The sequence below is a fragment of the Leuresthes tenuis genome, unplaced genomic scaffold (genome assembly GCF_036924035.1).
Source record: "Leuresthes tenuis unplaced genomic scaffold, fLeuTen1.0.hap1 SCAF_9, whole genome shotgun sequence".
Classification (NCBI taxonomy): domain Eukaryota; kingdom Metazoa; phylum Chordata; class Actinopteri; order Atheriniformes; family Atherinopsidae; genus Leuresthes; species Leuresthes tenuis.
In genome coordinates this window covers 5,734,745-5,751,638 of record NW_027325363.1, presented here as the reverse complement: position 1 = coordinate 5,751,638, position 16,894 = coordinate 5,734,745, and the positions used below count along the sequence as shown (strand labels likewise).

Here is a 16,894-nt window from a genome sequence, read left to right as displayed (position 1 = left end):
AAAGAGCATTTTTTTATTAGAATATTTAAGTGCTGTTCATATGACACACCGTACCATTTAATGTGAATGTTTTCATTGTCATGTTATTTATTACGTCCGAGTTGAAAAACACGACAATCATAGACAATAAATAAACCGATAAAGTCTCTACAGAAATCTGAAAAAAAACCCACAGTATATGATAAATATAGATATACAAGCACAACTTTCTGACATCGGAAACACAAAGCCGATAGTCTCTCCACAGTGTTTTTATCTTGAACATCCTGTTGTTTTAATTCAATAATTAATCTAGTTTTAATTACACCAAATCTGGAAAGTGGCTGAAAAACACATTCCTTGTGAAAAAATGTAGATGCATGCTTATGAAGGTTCATAAAATATTTTATTTAAAGACATCTGCTATAAAAGACACATTTACATTTACTTGGGACTAATTAAACTGTGGAGCCTGTTACCAGCATTTTACCATTTCATGTTCAAAATAGGCAGTTCATAGGTGTGGATTAAAATGGCATCAATGTTGTTAACTCTTCAAAAAGTGAACAATCAGATCCCTTATTTGTCAGGGATGTCTGTTGGACTTAAGATACCAATCCATAAGAGGTAAGATGGAATGAGCTTGCAGTCATTTTTGCTTTAAAATTGACATGATTAAAAAAAAGACAACAATAAACAACTGTGGAAAATTCTAAAAACATCAGCACATTAAAGAGGACAACAGAGTAAAATTACACATTTCATCTGTGTACTCATGTAACAATCACACCTTGAAACTACTTCCTGTGTAGTATATACAGTTCTCCATCAAAATATGATAAAAACACAAAAAGTTATATACATTAAAAATATTTCATCAACGCCATTGTCACAAAAATCACAGAGAGTCTAAAATGGGGAGCAGTTGCTGGTCAAGCCCTCAGGGCAGTCTCCACCTGGGATCGATTGCATCGTTGGTCCGAGTGGTGTTGTACTAAAGCAATAATCTGTACAGTGGTAACATGTCATCAGTCTTAGTTTTTGACTTTATCTTTGGGCTTGTTTGAGCATTTCACAGTGGACTTTACACTCCCGTCTTTTCCTTGATCCAACCTCGGTATTTGGTGACTCTCGTGTAGATGCCTGGTTTGTTTCTGCGAGCGCAGCCGTCACCCCAACTCACCACTCCTGCCAGGAACATACCCTTTTTAGCTGGACTGGACAGAGGGCCGCCAGAGTCTCCCTGAAACAGACAAACAAGGATACAGTGTTTTTGTTATAATAAAGCCACAGTATGAAGGCTATGTGGAGCATAATTAATCATTTTCATTATTTCCTTCTTTATCTGCAGCTCATTTAGCCTTTTCATCAAACTGCCCATTCTAATATATAAAATTCTATATAATTCCCATCATAACTATAATGCCACTCCAAATGCTTCTGTTTCCTGTATTGGTCTACTGAGGACTACTTTAAGTTTTCTTCTTTTGACTGACAGCATGACATTTACATCCAGAGTTTGTCTTCTTCATTCTGTCGAAAACTTTTAGTTTTAGTTTTGAATTGACTGCATGTCTCATGCAAGCATGAGCACTTTCATCTCAGAGGCAAGCTTTCTGCAGCGCAGTATCAAATACTTGATGACATTAATTAAATCAATACTAATATGCAGTAACATTACACTTAATCAGGATTAATCACTTAAAGTTAAAAAATAAGACCCGATGGAAAGCTGGGTGGTTGTAATTATAGACTTATGTAAAACTGTACAGTTAGCAACGTTCCCACAGAAAACAAAAAAGATTAAAAAGTTATAAGTTATAATAAAGAAGAGAAGAGAGCGTGGGCCTGCCAGCCCATTCTTTAACTCCTGGCTGAGGTTACCTAATGTTAGCGTGATGGTAATTGTGAGACTGAGCCGTTTGTCACTTCTTCTCTGCTGGCTAATCTATTCTAATCGATATTTGAAATGTTGAGCAGCAGGTGGTAGGTCAAGAGGCTAGAAGAGGGCAGGCTGCAGATTGAATAATAAGCTTAATATCATTGTGCATAAATGAGGCCATTACAGACCCTGTCTGTAACAGTGTGTCAGCTAAATCTTCCTGCAGCTCTCTGCACTCAAGAGGTTTTGCTTTTGTTCTCAACAAAGCAGCTGTTGGGTCAAAGTTTTATCTACTTATTTATTTCATGCCTTGTCTTACATTCTAGAGTTTCCATTACCTAAACAGTTTTAATGGTGACATATAGACAAAAAAAAAGGTATTTACACACAGTTCCCATAATTTTGGGACTGTTTTTAGAAAATCTTTTTTTTTTTTTTTTTTTTTAAAAAACCAAATAGAAAAGAGAGAAAAACAAAGAAAAAAGGAAGAGACTGAGGGGCTCATTACCTGACACGCATCCACTCCTCCACTCAGCACTCCAGCACACAACATCCGGGATGTGATCGCCCCGTCCATTAAGTCGTTACACACGGAGTGGTTTATGATTCGGACCTGGGCCTTTTGGAGGGCTGTTGCAGCATATCCTGAATCACAAACACACACACAGCGGAGGTCACCATCACACCGATCTTTAGCTCTAAAAGCCACGTCATCACGTTGGGACACAACTGTCATGTAAAGCTTATTGTGGATGTATCAGATAATAGATACTACAGTAAAATCCACACTAAATTAGGCTGTTTTCACACATTTAAATTCAAACAGAAAAATACACGCCTTATCATTTGTGCGTACTCACCTCCTTCTCGTGTGGCGCCCCACCCTGTGATCCACACAGTCGTACTAGCTGGAAAATCATGCTGGGAAGATGGCAAGCAGATGGGTCTGATGTGGTCAGAGTATGTGACAGGACTGTCCAGCTCCATCAGGGCGATGTCATTGTCAAAGGTGAACGCGTTGTAATTTGGGTGGGGAATGATCCGCCTCAGGTTCCTCTTCATGACGTGACTCGCTGTCTGCCGCTGGATGTGAAGGCCGAGGTAAGCCTCCCAAGTGCCGGGCTGCGAATATCTGAAGACGAGCACAACAAAACAGGTTTATTTTTGGTTTTTTTTTTGTTTAGATAATCTCTAAAAAAAAAAAAAACAAACAAACAAAAAAAAAAAAACAGGCACATTATGTAGCAGAAAATATCGATGAAGTTGTTTATTGTTACAGCTGCTTTTAGCAGTGATGACTGATAGTTTTTAAAACACTTACTAAAATTACAGGTTGTGATTAAAGACCAAATGAAAAAAGTTACTTAACACAAAGTACGATTAAATAAATAGAATATAGCTTAAAAGCATTATCATGACAAAATTTTTTTAAAAAATACATCAGGGATTATAAAAAAAAAAGAAAGAAATCAATCAGCTTTTTTCTTCCAAGACAAGAAAAAGTGGTTTAACGCCAACACTTTTAGTTAGAATGAAAATATATATTCAACTAAAGACATAAAATGATGAAAGTAACTATCAATATGAATACACTGGTAGAGAACCTTAATGTCGGTCCATTGTTGTGCTCCGAGAACATCAGAGAAATACAAAAGTTGGGTTCTCAACTCACATGAATGAGTTCAGAAAAATAAAAAATAAAAACCCCCAAGACTTAATTTGGGCCTAAGTTTTGGTTTTATTTGAGGTGAAAGCTTAAGAAGTGTTTTTTTAAAGTCTGACACAAATAATTTAATTACTTGAATCAACTGCATGTCTCACAAACTGATGCTGGACTCCAAACAATCACCAGATCCACAACAATATCAAGTTAAGTCTAATATAAAAGTTCAACATACTTAAGATGTTGTTTTCCTGGAATTATAGTTGGTTTAAAGGGCTTTGTGACTAGTTTAGGATAAGAGAGTCAAAGTTTAGGACTTGCTTTGACTTGGAGCTTAAACTGAAAGACTTTAATCTTGCTTAAATCATCACATAGTTCGACTATAAGTCCTGACTTGTCACATTACTGGCATGAAAATGGATGAAGTGAGACTCTTACCTTGTCTTGGGGTCATCTTGCACACAGTGGGCAGCAGTGACCAGCCATTTTGGACTGATGATGGACGCTCCACACACATGACCAGCATTTTTGACATGGAGGCTGACCTGCCACGGAAACTCTCCTTCTTCTGCATCCTGTCCGCCCACAATACGCGAGGTTCTGAACAGCCTCCTCCCACAGTCTGCAAATTAAACAGTCAATGACACGATGGGCTTCATGAAGCTTGACGGAAGCAGAAGTTCAAACCCGTTGGGTTAGACGAGCTCAGCAGTGCAGATGGATATTAGGAACAGTTTTTCTTGTGACCTACCGCAGTTCTCCTCATCAGATCCATCTTCACAGTCCTTCTTCCCGTCACACTCTGGGTTCACTTTACTGATGCATTTATTGTTTTTACATCTGTATGTCGTATCAGTGCAGGGTATTTCAGAGCCTAATAAGACAAGAGGAGAAAAACAATCAATAATCACTTCTAAATCTGTGTTTGAGTCCATGTACATACTTCTTCTTCTGACTCTACAAAGCACAATACAGCGTTTTGATAAAGAAAACACACCCTCTGTTAAATCTAAGGACACCTGGACTTAAAGGTCTGAGGTAAACACGCCCTCAGATCAACAACTCGTTCAGCTCATGACATGTTACAGTGTTGCTATCCATTTAAAATATTCCAGAGTCAGATGTGAGGCCATCTGTCCCACAGCTAAAGCTGGGCTCAAACTGGCTCATCAACAGGACAATGATCCCAAACACAGCAGCAGATCTACAGCAGAATGTGTGAAAAAGAAAAGAATCAAGGTGTTGCAATGGTCCAGTCAGAGTCCAGACCTCAGCCTGACTGAAATGCTGTGGTGGGACCTTAAGAGAGCTGTGCAGAAACCAGTGCTGCAAACCTCAATGAGCTGAAGCAGCGCTGGAAAGAAGAGTGGGCCAAGATTCCTCCACAGCCATGTGAGAGACTGATAACGTCCCACAGGAAACCATCACTGCAACTTACTGCTGCTAAAGGTGCTGCTACAAGCTGCTGGATCAGGGGGTGGACTTAGTTTTTCACAGTTTATGTTTAAAATATAATGACAGTTTAATGTCAGTATTTGCACACTGACACCTGTTAGCTGACATCAGGGAGCAAGCACATATGCAATGTTTGTGCCCCAAATCTCATTTGTGAACCACAAAATGAAGGCAACTATTACCAGCCACTGAAAGGCAGAGATGGGCAAGTGATGTCTTTGCCACCGACTTCCAGCACAGCTTTTTTGTTTCGTGCAATGGTAAAAAACTGAAAAAGGGGGTACCGGTGGAGAGTTATGGCCCTCTAAATTTCATTATCAAACAATTACATAATCTTAAACACTATCATGTCCATTGAAAGAATTTCATGTATATACACACCAGTTCTGTTACATTGGTCTTGATAAAAATAGAAGCAGATATTTTTGTGGACTGGGGAAAATCTCGTCTTACGTCCTGCACAGCTGAGCTCATCGGAGCCGTCCCCACAGTCGTTCCTTCCATCGCAGCGCTTCTTCTCAGACACACATTTGTTATTCTTGCAGGTCAACTCTCCAGATTTACATCCACCTTGAAAGCAAAGAAGCAGCTCTTAGAAAGCCGACTGAAGAACCCGCCGTATTAAGAAAAACTGAAATAAAACCAGTGGGCCTCACCACAGTTCATCTCATCTGTGCGGTCACCGCAGTCATCGACGCCATCGCATTTCCAGAACTTGGGCTTACACAATCCATTTCTACAGCTGATACTCCTTGAACTGCACGCTGGAGGAGAAAACCATCACAGAAAGTTCTTATGATATGAGGAGGGATAACAAACAAGAGTGCAAATATCCCGTGGCTAAACGGTACTTACTGCATCCCATCTCATCACTCATGTCTCCACAATCATTCCAGCCGTCACACCTGAGCGCAGACTTGATGCAGCGCAAATTTTTGCACTGGAACTGTTTCGGACAAGCTGTGGATGACGCCATTAATATGAGAAACCCTCTCCTGGAGGCAACCGGCAACCTGCGACAACCTGATTTACTTACGGTCTTTGACGTCTATGGCCTCAAACTCTGCACTGAAACCTCTGTCCACGAACGAGTTGTCAGAGTAAAACGTCACACTCATTTTGTTGGTTTTGCTGGTCTCCGTAAGTGTTTCAGAGTATTCTCCACACAGTCTGAGGATGAGATGCACAAGCACTGACGCAGCTGCTCGCTTATGTAACCCCCATCTTTTTTTATTTTGAACATTTAAAAAAGTTCCAAACTCTCGGCTTACTTCTTATTGTTGATTTGCACGTAGTCTTTGCGACAGTTCTTGTCGTTTTCCTGCCCAGGCTCAGCCAAGAGGAACTTTTTAAAAGTCACCTTCACCACCTTATCGTCACTGACCTTAAACAAAGAGAGTCAGGTAAAAGCTGTGCGGCACAGCAGCACATGAAGCACGTGTGCTTCTCAATGAAGCCGGCGTCTCACCTGGATCGACCACTGACAGGTGGTTTGAGGAGGATAGTAGTTTGGGAAGTTTGGGGATGAAAAGCTGCCTTTCTGGCCTGACAGCTGGCCACCGCAGCTCATTTCTGCAGAAGAAATGTGACCAACAATAAATATCTACATCAGAACAAAAAAAGCTTAGGGCATCTCTCACCGAAGCGTCAGTCCTTACCGTTACCTCCACGTCGAATTTGAGAGACTTTTGCTCGAAAACCAGGGTAGTTCTTATGTTGGTTTGTGACCATCGTCACCAGCATGACATTTCCAGAGGACAGAAAAGTCAGTGGTTCACTGGGAGAAGAATACCCACACATCCTGCAGAAAACACACATGTACAGCAGCCACCATTTAATAACCGAGTCATCGGGATCAATCTGAACAGTGACTGAGAAGCAGCTCATGGGAGTTAGGACTCAGCTGCACTGGTAGTTAATATCTGTCACAGAATCTGGGTTTTTATCTGTGGACCACAAAGACTTTGGTTTTATAAAACAGGCTACTTCTGGAAAACGTGAGTTAAACAACAGACAAGTAAATGATCCTCTTGGAAAGCAGCGCGTTGCATCATGTGTGGTTGCTAAAAAAAAAAAAAAGGTTTCCTGAGACACTCAACCTTTCGACAGCAATGCCACCAAAGATTTGATCATGTAGTTCCTCTTTCAGGGATCCAAACAGTTTTCAGTCTGCGGGCTGTTTTTCTCGTGCTGCTGTTAGATTCTAACATTTTCAGGTTAAAGTGCTACTCCTCTAACAATAGGTTAAGATTTCGCTTTAATGTGACAGCGTCTGACCAGCAGAGGGCATCACATACAAGATTAAAACCCTCTCGATCCAAGCTGAAAAAACAGTTCACTCAAGGATAAACTTACTCTTCCATAACTCTGCTCTCAATGGCCACCAGGGAATCGTAGATCTTGACAAAGTCATTCTTGCAGTCCTCTTCCAGATTTATGGTATCAAAGTCAAGCTTGATGACGTAGCCGGGGTCTGCGCGCAGCTGCCACTGGATGAAGGTGTTGGGCGGATATGGACTGTTGGGGAATCCAGGGGACTGGATCTGCCCAATGTAATTAGTCCTTGTGTGTTCTGAGAACCTAAGAAATTCTGGGGCAGAAACAGTGGCGTTTAGAATAATGAACATTCGGCTTCGTAAATCACATGTTTAACAACAAACTCTGCTGATAACAACTATACAGGCAGTCAAGGAAATATCTGTTTTTAATAAAATGACCAGACAACGTGTTTATCTTGTAAGAAAGACAGCATGAAACAGTATGTAAGACAGATGAGCTGCTGTGGTTTAAGTCACAATCTGAGGAAATATTCTGAAAACAGACGATGATGAATACTCTTCTTGGCCCTGGTAACATGCTTTATAGCTAATGACGCTTGTCACGAGCTACATGTGATGTTTCATTGTTACTGCTGTTTTACAGGCATGTAGATGATTTGTTGAAAGTATTTCTGGTTAAAAGATAAAAGCAAACCAAACACCTACTGTTGAAAGACGACGACACTATTCGGGAATCGAGCGCTGCGAAATGAAACAAAGAACACAGACAGAACTTAACAAGAGAGAAAAACAACCAATCAAAGTGTGGTTACTGATTCTGCAACAAGCAAAACTGCATGACTGATCAGAATCTACCTGAAGACACCACATCCGTAAGGACCAGGGAGTTAGAAGGTCTCTTCAATGCACGTTTCTCTTTTTCTACGAGAGTTTCCATCGAAGACATAATTTTGTCAACAGCTGCCTCTTGGCCCACAGGGACTCTGAACTCAGACAGGTAGTAGGCAATAACGCTGCCTTCACTAGGAGCAACAACACAAGGATTCAGTATAAACACTACGTCACCATGCTCAAAATGTATTTTACAGGCATGTGTGCTGATGAATCTGGCCTCTGTCTGGACATTGTAGAAAACAGCCGTGCCCTTCAAAGACATGGCACCAGCTTCCTCCCGACCCTCACCTGAAAGCCTGAACTGTAGATCCAAAATAGTATTTGGCCAGCTGCGGACTTTTGGTGTAGATGGCTTTAAGCTGAAAGAGATTACAGCAAAACCAAGATATAACACGATGATGGCTGCTTAAAAAAACTAAATAACAAGGAGTGTGACGTGAAAACCAGGCAGGAGCAGTCTTACCTGTTGAATCACCTGCTTCGCCAGCGCCTGAAACTCGGAGGAGTTGGAGTTCTCGTAGGCGTTTTCAAACGCCTGGTTGGTGATCCGCATGGAGCCGCTGTACATTCTTTTGACCCGTACATCTTTTCGGACTTGAAGAAAACAGACAGAGACTGAGCATAAACTCCTCTTTGTGCACAGGTTTTCTAGATTTCCTGTTCTTTGACTGTCACTGCGGCAGGTTTGCAGTCGATCTGGCTTTTTTAGCTTCTTTTTGTTACCATTTTTTCTTCCATCTTTGAGCTGTGAACTATTAATGGTTTCCCTTCGGGTTCAATTAACTGCACGAGCATATAAAAGCGACTAAAGATGCACTCAAATTCAACTTGCCTAAGAATATTCTATTATTTATCAAAACCATGTGTGCCAATATGTTTTCATAATTCATCAGAAGGAACTTAAAGAAGACACCAAAGGGAATGTATGCTTTCTGTTCAGGTTTGTTAACAAGGCATCGTAAAACCTGTCAGTAGAGGTCAGTGACAGAGAGTAGAAGTTTTTACTGTTAACTCAACGATTTTTGGAAATATTCTTTTTAAAGAATGTTGTCTTTTTAGTGACTGCACAAAACTATACTTTAACTTTGATTATTTTTGATCTAAGATTAGATGCAGAAAATTCCAACAAATGGAGGATTACAGATTGGTAGAGATGGTTCATCTGCAGGTGTGTTTCTAAAAAAAATACATTTCTATATTGTAAACGAAAGCTATAACTTGGTACAAGCAGGTTGATAAAATAATGTGAGGACATGTTTTTAAAAACACTACACATGTGGGAAATATCTGGTTGCATATCAACTGTCTATGTTTGTCACTGATTACTTCTCTTCAGCATTAACATTAAGCATTTTCCTTATTGTCCAACTAAAGTACAAACATTCACTTATTAAAGGAGTAGCTGCTTACAGTGGAAATGCCAGACCAGCAGTCCGGTCATAAGGGCAATAACAGCAGCAAATATCAGCACGCCGATCACAGCGCCAGCCTTCCCCGGACCCTTTTTCTTCTCTAACTTTTTGTTATCGGATGCAGGCAGGAACTGCACAGAGGATTCCCACTGTTTGTCCTGGAAGACAGACGGTTAAATGGATGGAACAAAGATCAATACATTTATGTATAAGATGAAGACATTTAGCTTTAAAAGTCAGTCTTCCTTACTGACAGCTGATTTGGTTCTTGTCGTTTTATTTAAAAAGAGAGAATAAAAGCAGCTGTTTTAGTGAACAAACGTCAGAAGACAGCAAAAGAATGGGTTAGGGTTAATTACAGGAAGTGTGCGACATTGTTCTGAAATATGAAAAAACACATATTCAAGCATATTCAACAACTTAAAAAAGAAAAAAGAAAGGACGGTTAAGGCTCTAGTACTGTTAATGAATTAGGAAGGAACTTCATTAGTCACAGCTCTGCAGTTACCTTTGAGAGGTTAAACAGAGAGAGGGGGGGGGGGGGGTGTACAAAGGTTTCACCATGTAAAATCCTGTCAAACCAGCTTGGAGCAAACATACTGACAGAAAACAAGTTCCTGAATGTTTACTGTAGCACATAATACGACTAAAAAAACTCCACAGCTTCACAGGCTATTGAACGCATGAATAAAACGTTTGAGATGAGTTTGAACCTCACAGCTTTAAAGCTACAAGGTGCTCACTGAGGAGTACGCACAGTACAAAACTATGTCACCGCTTACTGTTTTAGAAACCCAGGTCAACCCTTTCTATCCCTGTGAATCTGGTACAGAGCAACAAGAATGCACGTCTCCTCACAGGGCACGACTCACATGTATATTTAAAGAGCCGGCTTTACATTTGCTGTGTTGAATTCTGATTTCAGAGCCAGAGGAGCAGATATTCGCTCCAATCTTCCAATAGATATCCACTTTCTAAATTATATATTTCAGACAGAAAAATTCACCGTCTGGGGAGGTTTGCTATAAATCAATAGGAAGCAGAGTGAACACCGAGAGAGGCAGAAAACCTCTCATAACACCCCATGTCATTAAGAACAGAGGTTTACTTGACTGCTAATCCCTCTAAGAGGAGAAAACTGTTGAATTATTTTAATCATATCTTCTGAATGTCAAATATCAATTTGCTGGTCTTCAAAAGAAGCTTTTTATTCTCATCGACAGCATTAATGCAAATATCCCCACACAATCAGAATATTCTTATAGTGAGTCCATATGTTGCATAACAACGTCTGATGCTGAATAGAGATCCACTGTGGCCCAGAGGGCAAATCTTCTGAAGCCGAAGGACAGTTTTTATATTCAACTTTGTGTTGTGATGCTGTGGAGAAACTTCAGCTGTATGTTTGTCTGAAGAAAGGCGAACAGGTCACAACATGGTAGAGGAACCTGCAGGAATTCAAGCAGCGGCTTGGCTGCCTGTTTAAATGTTAAATGTCCTCGGGGGAAACTCTTGAAAAACCACGACTTGAAAAGCACTTTGGCTTTGGGTTGGTTTAGAGGCGGGCAGTGAATGCAGCTGCAGATCACGTTTTCATTGTGCTAACTTCTTGGAAAACGGTTACCAGAGACAGGATCGAGGAATGTGCAGCCTTCCTGTCACCAGGGTATGCAGCCTCCATGTTTCTCATTCTCACCTAAATATAAACACCTCCATCTGAGTTAAGCTTCCTGGGACAATCTCACTGTGGGAGTTCATTCTTTTCTGTATGCAGGTAAGAAACTTTATCTGAAACCCATCAGGAGACGAATAGGCCAGTTAAACTCTTCCCAGTCCAGATCCTGAAGGCTTGTCAAAGCCTCCCAGGGCTGAGACTCTTTTCCACACGTTTGTCTTAAAGGCAAACCAGTATGTGGGTGAAAGAAAAGCCCTGATCTAGTCAAATGCTTTCTGTGTGTTTATATTGAAAACACAAACGACCTTCGTGTCTGCCAACTTTGCTGAGGTTTAACATCAAATTAAACATCCGATCAACACCGAAAGAGGAGGAAGAGGAAATAGTTCCGCCACCTGTCGCCACTTACCACTTTAGGGGTATATTTCAGTCCACTGTCCATGTGGTCCATCAAGGCTCAGGCCTGGAGCAGGCGATGAAAATAATATTTTTTATTTAAAAAACCCTCCAAAGACCAGAACTACCTCCTTTCTCCCCGCCGCTCCTCTTCTTGGGATGATTTTTGTTTTTCAGAGGTGAACCTGCAGGCCTGGCAGCCAGTAGATGAGTCCTGGTTCTTTCAGCTAACCTGAGAGCAAAAGTTCAAATAAAAACGAAGTGAAGCGTCTTAAGGTACTTTTAAAAGTAGATCCTCTCCAGTCGAAGTGTTCGTGATCATCTATCCGAGCAGCGCGAAGAAGGAGATTTTCTTCCGGGACCCGCAGTTTCTGTGGGCGTGTCTCCACCACATATACACCTGTAGCCACTTCCTGTTTACCTGCCACAGGTGAGAACAAAGGTGAAGAAAACAAAGCAAAACGAAACACACAGTGCAGTTAACTCGCCTCTAATGTAGTCATCAGGAGAATCTGACCTTCTATGTTATGAAAGTCTGTGTCGGATAAAGATTCACGTGTTCAGACAGTTCAGGTAAACTTTCCCATTAAAGACAAAGTGGAATCATCTACTGATAATCTGTATTTTAGCGGACAAAGTTTAAAAAAACACAAAAAAAGTTTTTACCGCGTCAGTAAGGGATGCGGTGACGGTTTTACGCAGCTCATATTCAGTATCAGTCAAGTGATCTTCAAACAGATTGAATCTGAAACGATGATGACTCATTCCACAGTCTCACCTCCATTTTTTCCATATTCTATTGTGAGGCACCAGTTTCACTTTAAGAAAAAACGGTCTTCCCCTAAAAGGTTGCGAGAAACATTGATTGGATGATTTTAAAAAGAAACTGTAATATTTATATCTTCTGCTTGTTGTTTAAAGTCACATTTGCTGGTTTTCATTGAGCTCTTGTGTTGTGATATACCCGAAAAATGTGCTCAACTACTCAAATATCAATTGCGTCTGTCTAAATCTAAGTAGAAAATGTATATTTCCCCAAATGTTTCTGTCATCTTCAGTTTCTTTATCTCTAAAACACATTAAACGAGTCTGAAATATGTTTTCTTGTATATTAAACTCATGCCATTACAGAGATGAACAGATGATTAATCAGCTGATCAATGCACAGAAACAGTTCAAGTTTACCTTTTCATATTCGTTCAGAGCACTTCTGACAGGATTTCTCTCTACAGACCAAATAACTGTCTGATTAACCCTTTCATGCACGATGTCCACTCGAGTGGAAGGAAATCTTTTTTTTTTTGTCAAAGTTGCACATAGGCCACTAAAGTGGAAGGTTAAAGCATCACTTTGTCTGTTTCTGTTCCTCAGATGCACAATGTCCTTTCCATGTGACATTTCAGTAACTCCTTAATTAATTGATGTAAAACAAAAAAAGTAAGAATAATTTATTATTTTTATCCCTAAAGATAAATAAAAACACTTGGGAAAAAATCCTGACAGAGGCTTTCATAATTCATGCATGAAAGGGTTAATGGAGAAAACAATCCGTTGATTACAGTTAGGATTTGTTACATCTTTTTGCACTGCTGAGTACTGTTGGGACTTGAAGTATATATTCTGATATGATCATACTTTTTTTTGAAGCAGGACGTTACTTGCAGTATCATGATGGTATGTTAACTTAAGTATCGGGTGTGAATACTTCTTCCACTGCTGAAGTTTCCTGCCCTATTGAACTACATTTTAAAACTTTATGTCACAACTGATAATGAAAGATAATGAGATGTTTTCTGGTACTTCTGCTTATTTTCCTGAGTTTCTGTACAATATCATGCAAAATTCAGAAGCCCCAATTTCCTTCTATTTTTCCTCCAAGCAGCCTGACTTTTTTCGAATCTAAAGTGGTCTTGATCAATTTGAACATTGGCTGCTTTTTCACTCATTTTCAGTCCAACGCTTGGACCTATTTTCGGAGGAATGTTTTTTTCTTTTGTTTGTTGAGCCACTTAATGCTGACCTATGAAAGATTCAAGCATTACAAAGACACCCAACTCCAGGGAAACCAGCAAAGACCTGACACAGGAGCTGAGAGATGCATCTGGACCTTCAGCTGATCCATCTACTGTTGGCCCAAGCCTCATCAGAAATGGTCTCCATGGAAGGGTGGCTGTCAATAAGCCATTCTTAAGGAAGGGAAACAGGGAGAAAAGGCTGAGCTATGCCAAATGACACAAGAAGTGGACTGAAAATCAGTGGCAACAGGTCTTATGGAGGGATGAATCCTCCCCAGAGCCCAGACCTCAACATTATTGAAGCAGTGTGGGATCATCTGACAGAGAACGGAACAAAAGGCAGCCGACATCCAAAGAAGAGCTTTGGGATGTCCTTAAAGAAGCCTGGAGAACTATTCCTGAAGACTGCTTAAAGAAATGACAGAAAGCTTGTGTGGTTTATGAGGGATGGTCACCTTCAAACAGCCGATGTGTAGATGGTGCAGGAAGAACTCTGCTGACACAGACTTGGTCGAACACAGAAACCTTTTATTGCCAACCAGGTCCGTCTCAGAATTACAGATTGATGCAACAAGATCTCCAAAGCCCCAAAGTTCACTGCAATCTCTCTTGCACTGTGGGTGTTTCTCCCATTAAGTAGGGTAAAACCTTCCCCTGTTAGGTAACCTTGAAGATGCTGCACATCCCCGCCAACGGACACATAGCCAGAATATAACGTATACATATCTGGTGAGCCTCCACTGGATGCACTGAGGAATGTTTTTCTCCAAATATCTGTTAGACTGTCTGCATCTCTTACCTGGGGCACACTGTGTCCGTCGCCCTTTCGAACATCTGTGAGGTATCAGACACTACTCTTCTCTGAGAGTGTTCAGACTGTGTTGGAGAATAAAGGTGCTCAGACCAAATACTGACTTTAAAGCTTGTGACAGCTGTTCAAGAACTCTTTTTTACCTTACACATCATATTTATATATATGTTGGCAGATGTTTCAGTACCTATGTCTCCTTATTCTGGCAATATATAAAGAATTATGAAAATATATTAATAAAGAAATGTTTTCAGCACTGAAACAAAAATCTCCAACTCCCTATTTTAACCCCACCAAGAAAAAATAAAATAAAAAATAAGATAAAACCCAACACATCCATTTGTAAGTTGTGAGTTTATTGATGTGCATCCCCCTTGTAACCATAAATCTGTTGCTCATTTGTGTTGATCAAATTTTTAAATCATTAATATGCATATTACATTAGTCCCCTCCCACAATCAAGCAGGCAGTTACAAGATCAAAGCTGTTTGGGTGCATAGTGAGACAGTCACATACAGAGATACTGTCACAGGAAGAGAAAAAATAGAAAACAAGAAAACAAACTTAAAAATATATATCATATTATTTCATATAACAATGCACACCACAGGTAATCCTCTGGGAGAAAAAAGCCATGATTGCAACATCAACTATACAGGCATACAAAGACAATACTAAGATAGAGAGAAAAGGGTTCTAGGATTTACTTGTGTCACTCTCTACCTGTAAAAATACTCGTCGGCTTTTTGTATTTCAGAAACCAGCTCTTCAAGCCTCGTCTTTCTGGGTCTCCGTCTGCCTGCACAGCCCTCCAGCTCCAGTTACACACAGGCGGCTTTGATCCAGGGCTGGCTCAAGCCTTTCAGGGAACAAACAGATCCCCCCAAAAATCCACAGCCAAATATTAGTTTGATTCTCACAAATCAAACAAGTAGTTTTAGTACCAAACAACAATTTTGACCACTGTTTGGACTTCCCAGCAATCTGTTTTAAAAATGAATTTAGGGGTACAATCTATCTTTGGGCCAGCCCTGTATTGATCCATCAGACTGCTGAATGCAAGTAACTCCAACTGGAACATGGTTACACATCATCCCCAATTATGTTTTCAAAGTAGTTTTACTGGTTCTTGGTTTTTGCTTTGGATAATGAGTGCAAAAAAAAGAAAAAAGAAAAAAAGTAAGAAATATAAATAAAAAAGGAAGTTGGGACCCTACATTGAAATCAAATCCTTAAGGGAAACGCAACATGGAAAAACGCTTCCACAATACATTCAGCAATGTAACGCATGGCAATCTACTGATTTGTACAGTTTCCTTACTGGTAAAAGGTTGTGTTTGTCTGTGTAGGAGGAGATAAATGGTCACATTCACTTCAGTAAGGGTTCATTTTGAGAGATGATGTTTGAGCTGGGGGCCTGTGCACATCCTCACCCTCCCTGACATCTGCAAACACTCATGACCACCAAGCTGAGAACCCTAAACCAACTCATAACCTCTTCCCTGGGAGAAAAGTGGAATAAAAACATCTAATCTAATATATATATATATATATATATATATATATATATATATTCAAATTGTATATGTATAATTTGTCTGTTATTATAACAAAGAGGAGAAAGTAAATAATTAATGATTCAATTTTTTTCTCATTTGTTTCACTAAACATTTTAATTGGTACAAAGAACCTTCATATACAAGCAATCTATCGAGATTAAAAAGAACAAATTAAAACACCAATTCTTTTTAAGAAACCCATCAGAAACTGCATCAACGACACCTGTATGATGGAACACAAAAGCGTAGCGCCGGTTTCATGACGGCTACTCGAAAACATTAGTTTGATTTGCCTTTCACTTAAAAAAAAAAGAAAAATGGCTGAAGAAATGTTATACATCTTGATCCGTATTGATAATTACAGATAAATCTGCAGGATCACATTTCCAGATACATCACCTGCTTAAAAGAAACATGATCATAAGAGAGCTCTATAGTACAACAGTAGCAGTAGTAGAAGTAGTGGTAGTACTTAAGGATTGCTTTGAACAAACCAGTAAATGGAGTTTGGATGTATGCAAATGATTTTAACAATAGCATCATGTGTTATTGGTCAGTAGTATGTTCCCCCTCTGCTGTCCTCTGTCCGACTCCACAGAGCCCCCCCACTGGCTCTGATTAGATCTGCATCTGCTCCAGGTATTTGTAGGTGGGGTTTTCGTAGCCGTGGTTCTGCATCTTGTTGAGGTGTCGCTCCTCTGGTGTCAGCATGGGGTCAACCTGTGAGACAGACGACGCTCATTAACAAGGACACCACGAATGCAAGCTTCTCCAAAGAGGCCGGAACGCGCTGAGTGAGCTAAATGCAAATGCTGCATGAGCAAGAATCTAATTTGCCTCACATTAACTCCTGCTCCACCTAAACAAGAGCCCA

General features: G+C 40.2%; 2 protein-coding genes across 7 annotated transcripts in view; both read right to left on the bottom strand.

Annotated features, from left to right (window-relative positions):
* Nucleotides 1–363: 363 nt before the first annotated feature.
* st14a (ST14 transmembrane serine protease matriptase a) lies at nucleotides 364–11,713 on the bottom strand. 2 transcript variants are annotated; one of them, XM_072392005.1, is made up of 19 exons: nucleotides 11,649–11,713; nucleotides 9,563–9,722; nucleotides 8,616–8,746; nucleotides 8,441–8,511; nucleotides 8,114–8,280; nucleotides 7,964–7,999; nucleotides 7,335–7,569; nucleotides 6,638–6,780; nucleotides 6,448–6,551; nucleotides 6,251–6,363; nucleotides 6,016–6,149; nucleotides 5,835–5,939; nucleotides 5,636–5,743; nucleotides 5,433–5,549; nucleotides 4,276–4,398; nucleotides 3,963–4,146; nucleotides 2,722–2,993; nucleotides 2,370–2,506; nucleotides 364–1,222 (listed from the first exon to the last, which is right to left on the bottom strand). In XM_072392005.1, exons 1-19 carry the CDS (start codon nucleotides 11,688–11,690, stop codon nucleotides 1,064–1,066), a joined length of 2,541 nt encoding a protein of 846 aa, XP_072248106.1. In that variant the 5' UTR covers nucleotides 11,691–11,713; the 3' UTR covers nucleotides 364–1,063. The 2 variants fall into 2 exon arrangements, with proteins under 2 accessions (XP_072248106.1, XP_072248107.1); XM_072392006.1 differs by having other exon boundaries at nucleotides 6,644–6,780.
* Nucleotides 11,714–14,796: 3,083 nt separating this feature from the next.
* aplp2 (amyloid beta (A4) precursor-like protein 2) overlaps nucleotides 14,797–16,894 on the bottom strand; it is a 54,924-nt gene continuing 52,826 nt past the window's right edge. For all 5 annotated transcript variants that reach the window (XM_072392002.1, XM_072392004.1, XM_072392000.1 and 2 more), the window contains one exon: nucleotides 14,797–16,740. In XM_072392002.1, coding sequence (XP_072248103.1) covers nucleotides 16,639–16,740 — 102 coding nt within the window. In that variant the 3' untranslated portion in view covers nucleotides 14,797–16,638. The remainder of the gene's footprint in view (nucleotides 16,741–16,894) is intronic.

Bases quoted from the DNA above. Each gene is read 5' to 3' on its own strand.
- st14a (XM_072392005.1), bottom strand. From the start codon at position 11,690: ATGGACCACATGGACAGTGGACTGAAATATACCCCTAAAGTG. The intron at 6,150-6,250 runs GTAAGCCGAGAG...TCTCATCCTCAG, and splicing joins GTGCAAATCAACAATAAGAA to ACTGTGTGGAGAATACTCTG. The intron at 5,550-5,635 runs GTGAGGCCCACT...TTTGCTTTCAAG, and splicing joins CACAGATGAGATGAACTGTG to GTGGATGTAAATCTGGAGAG.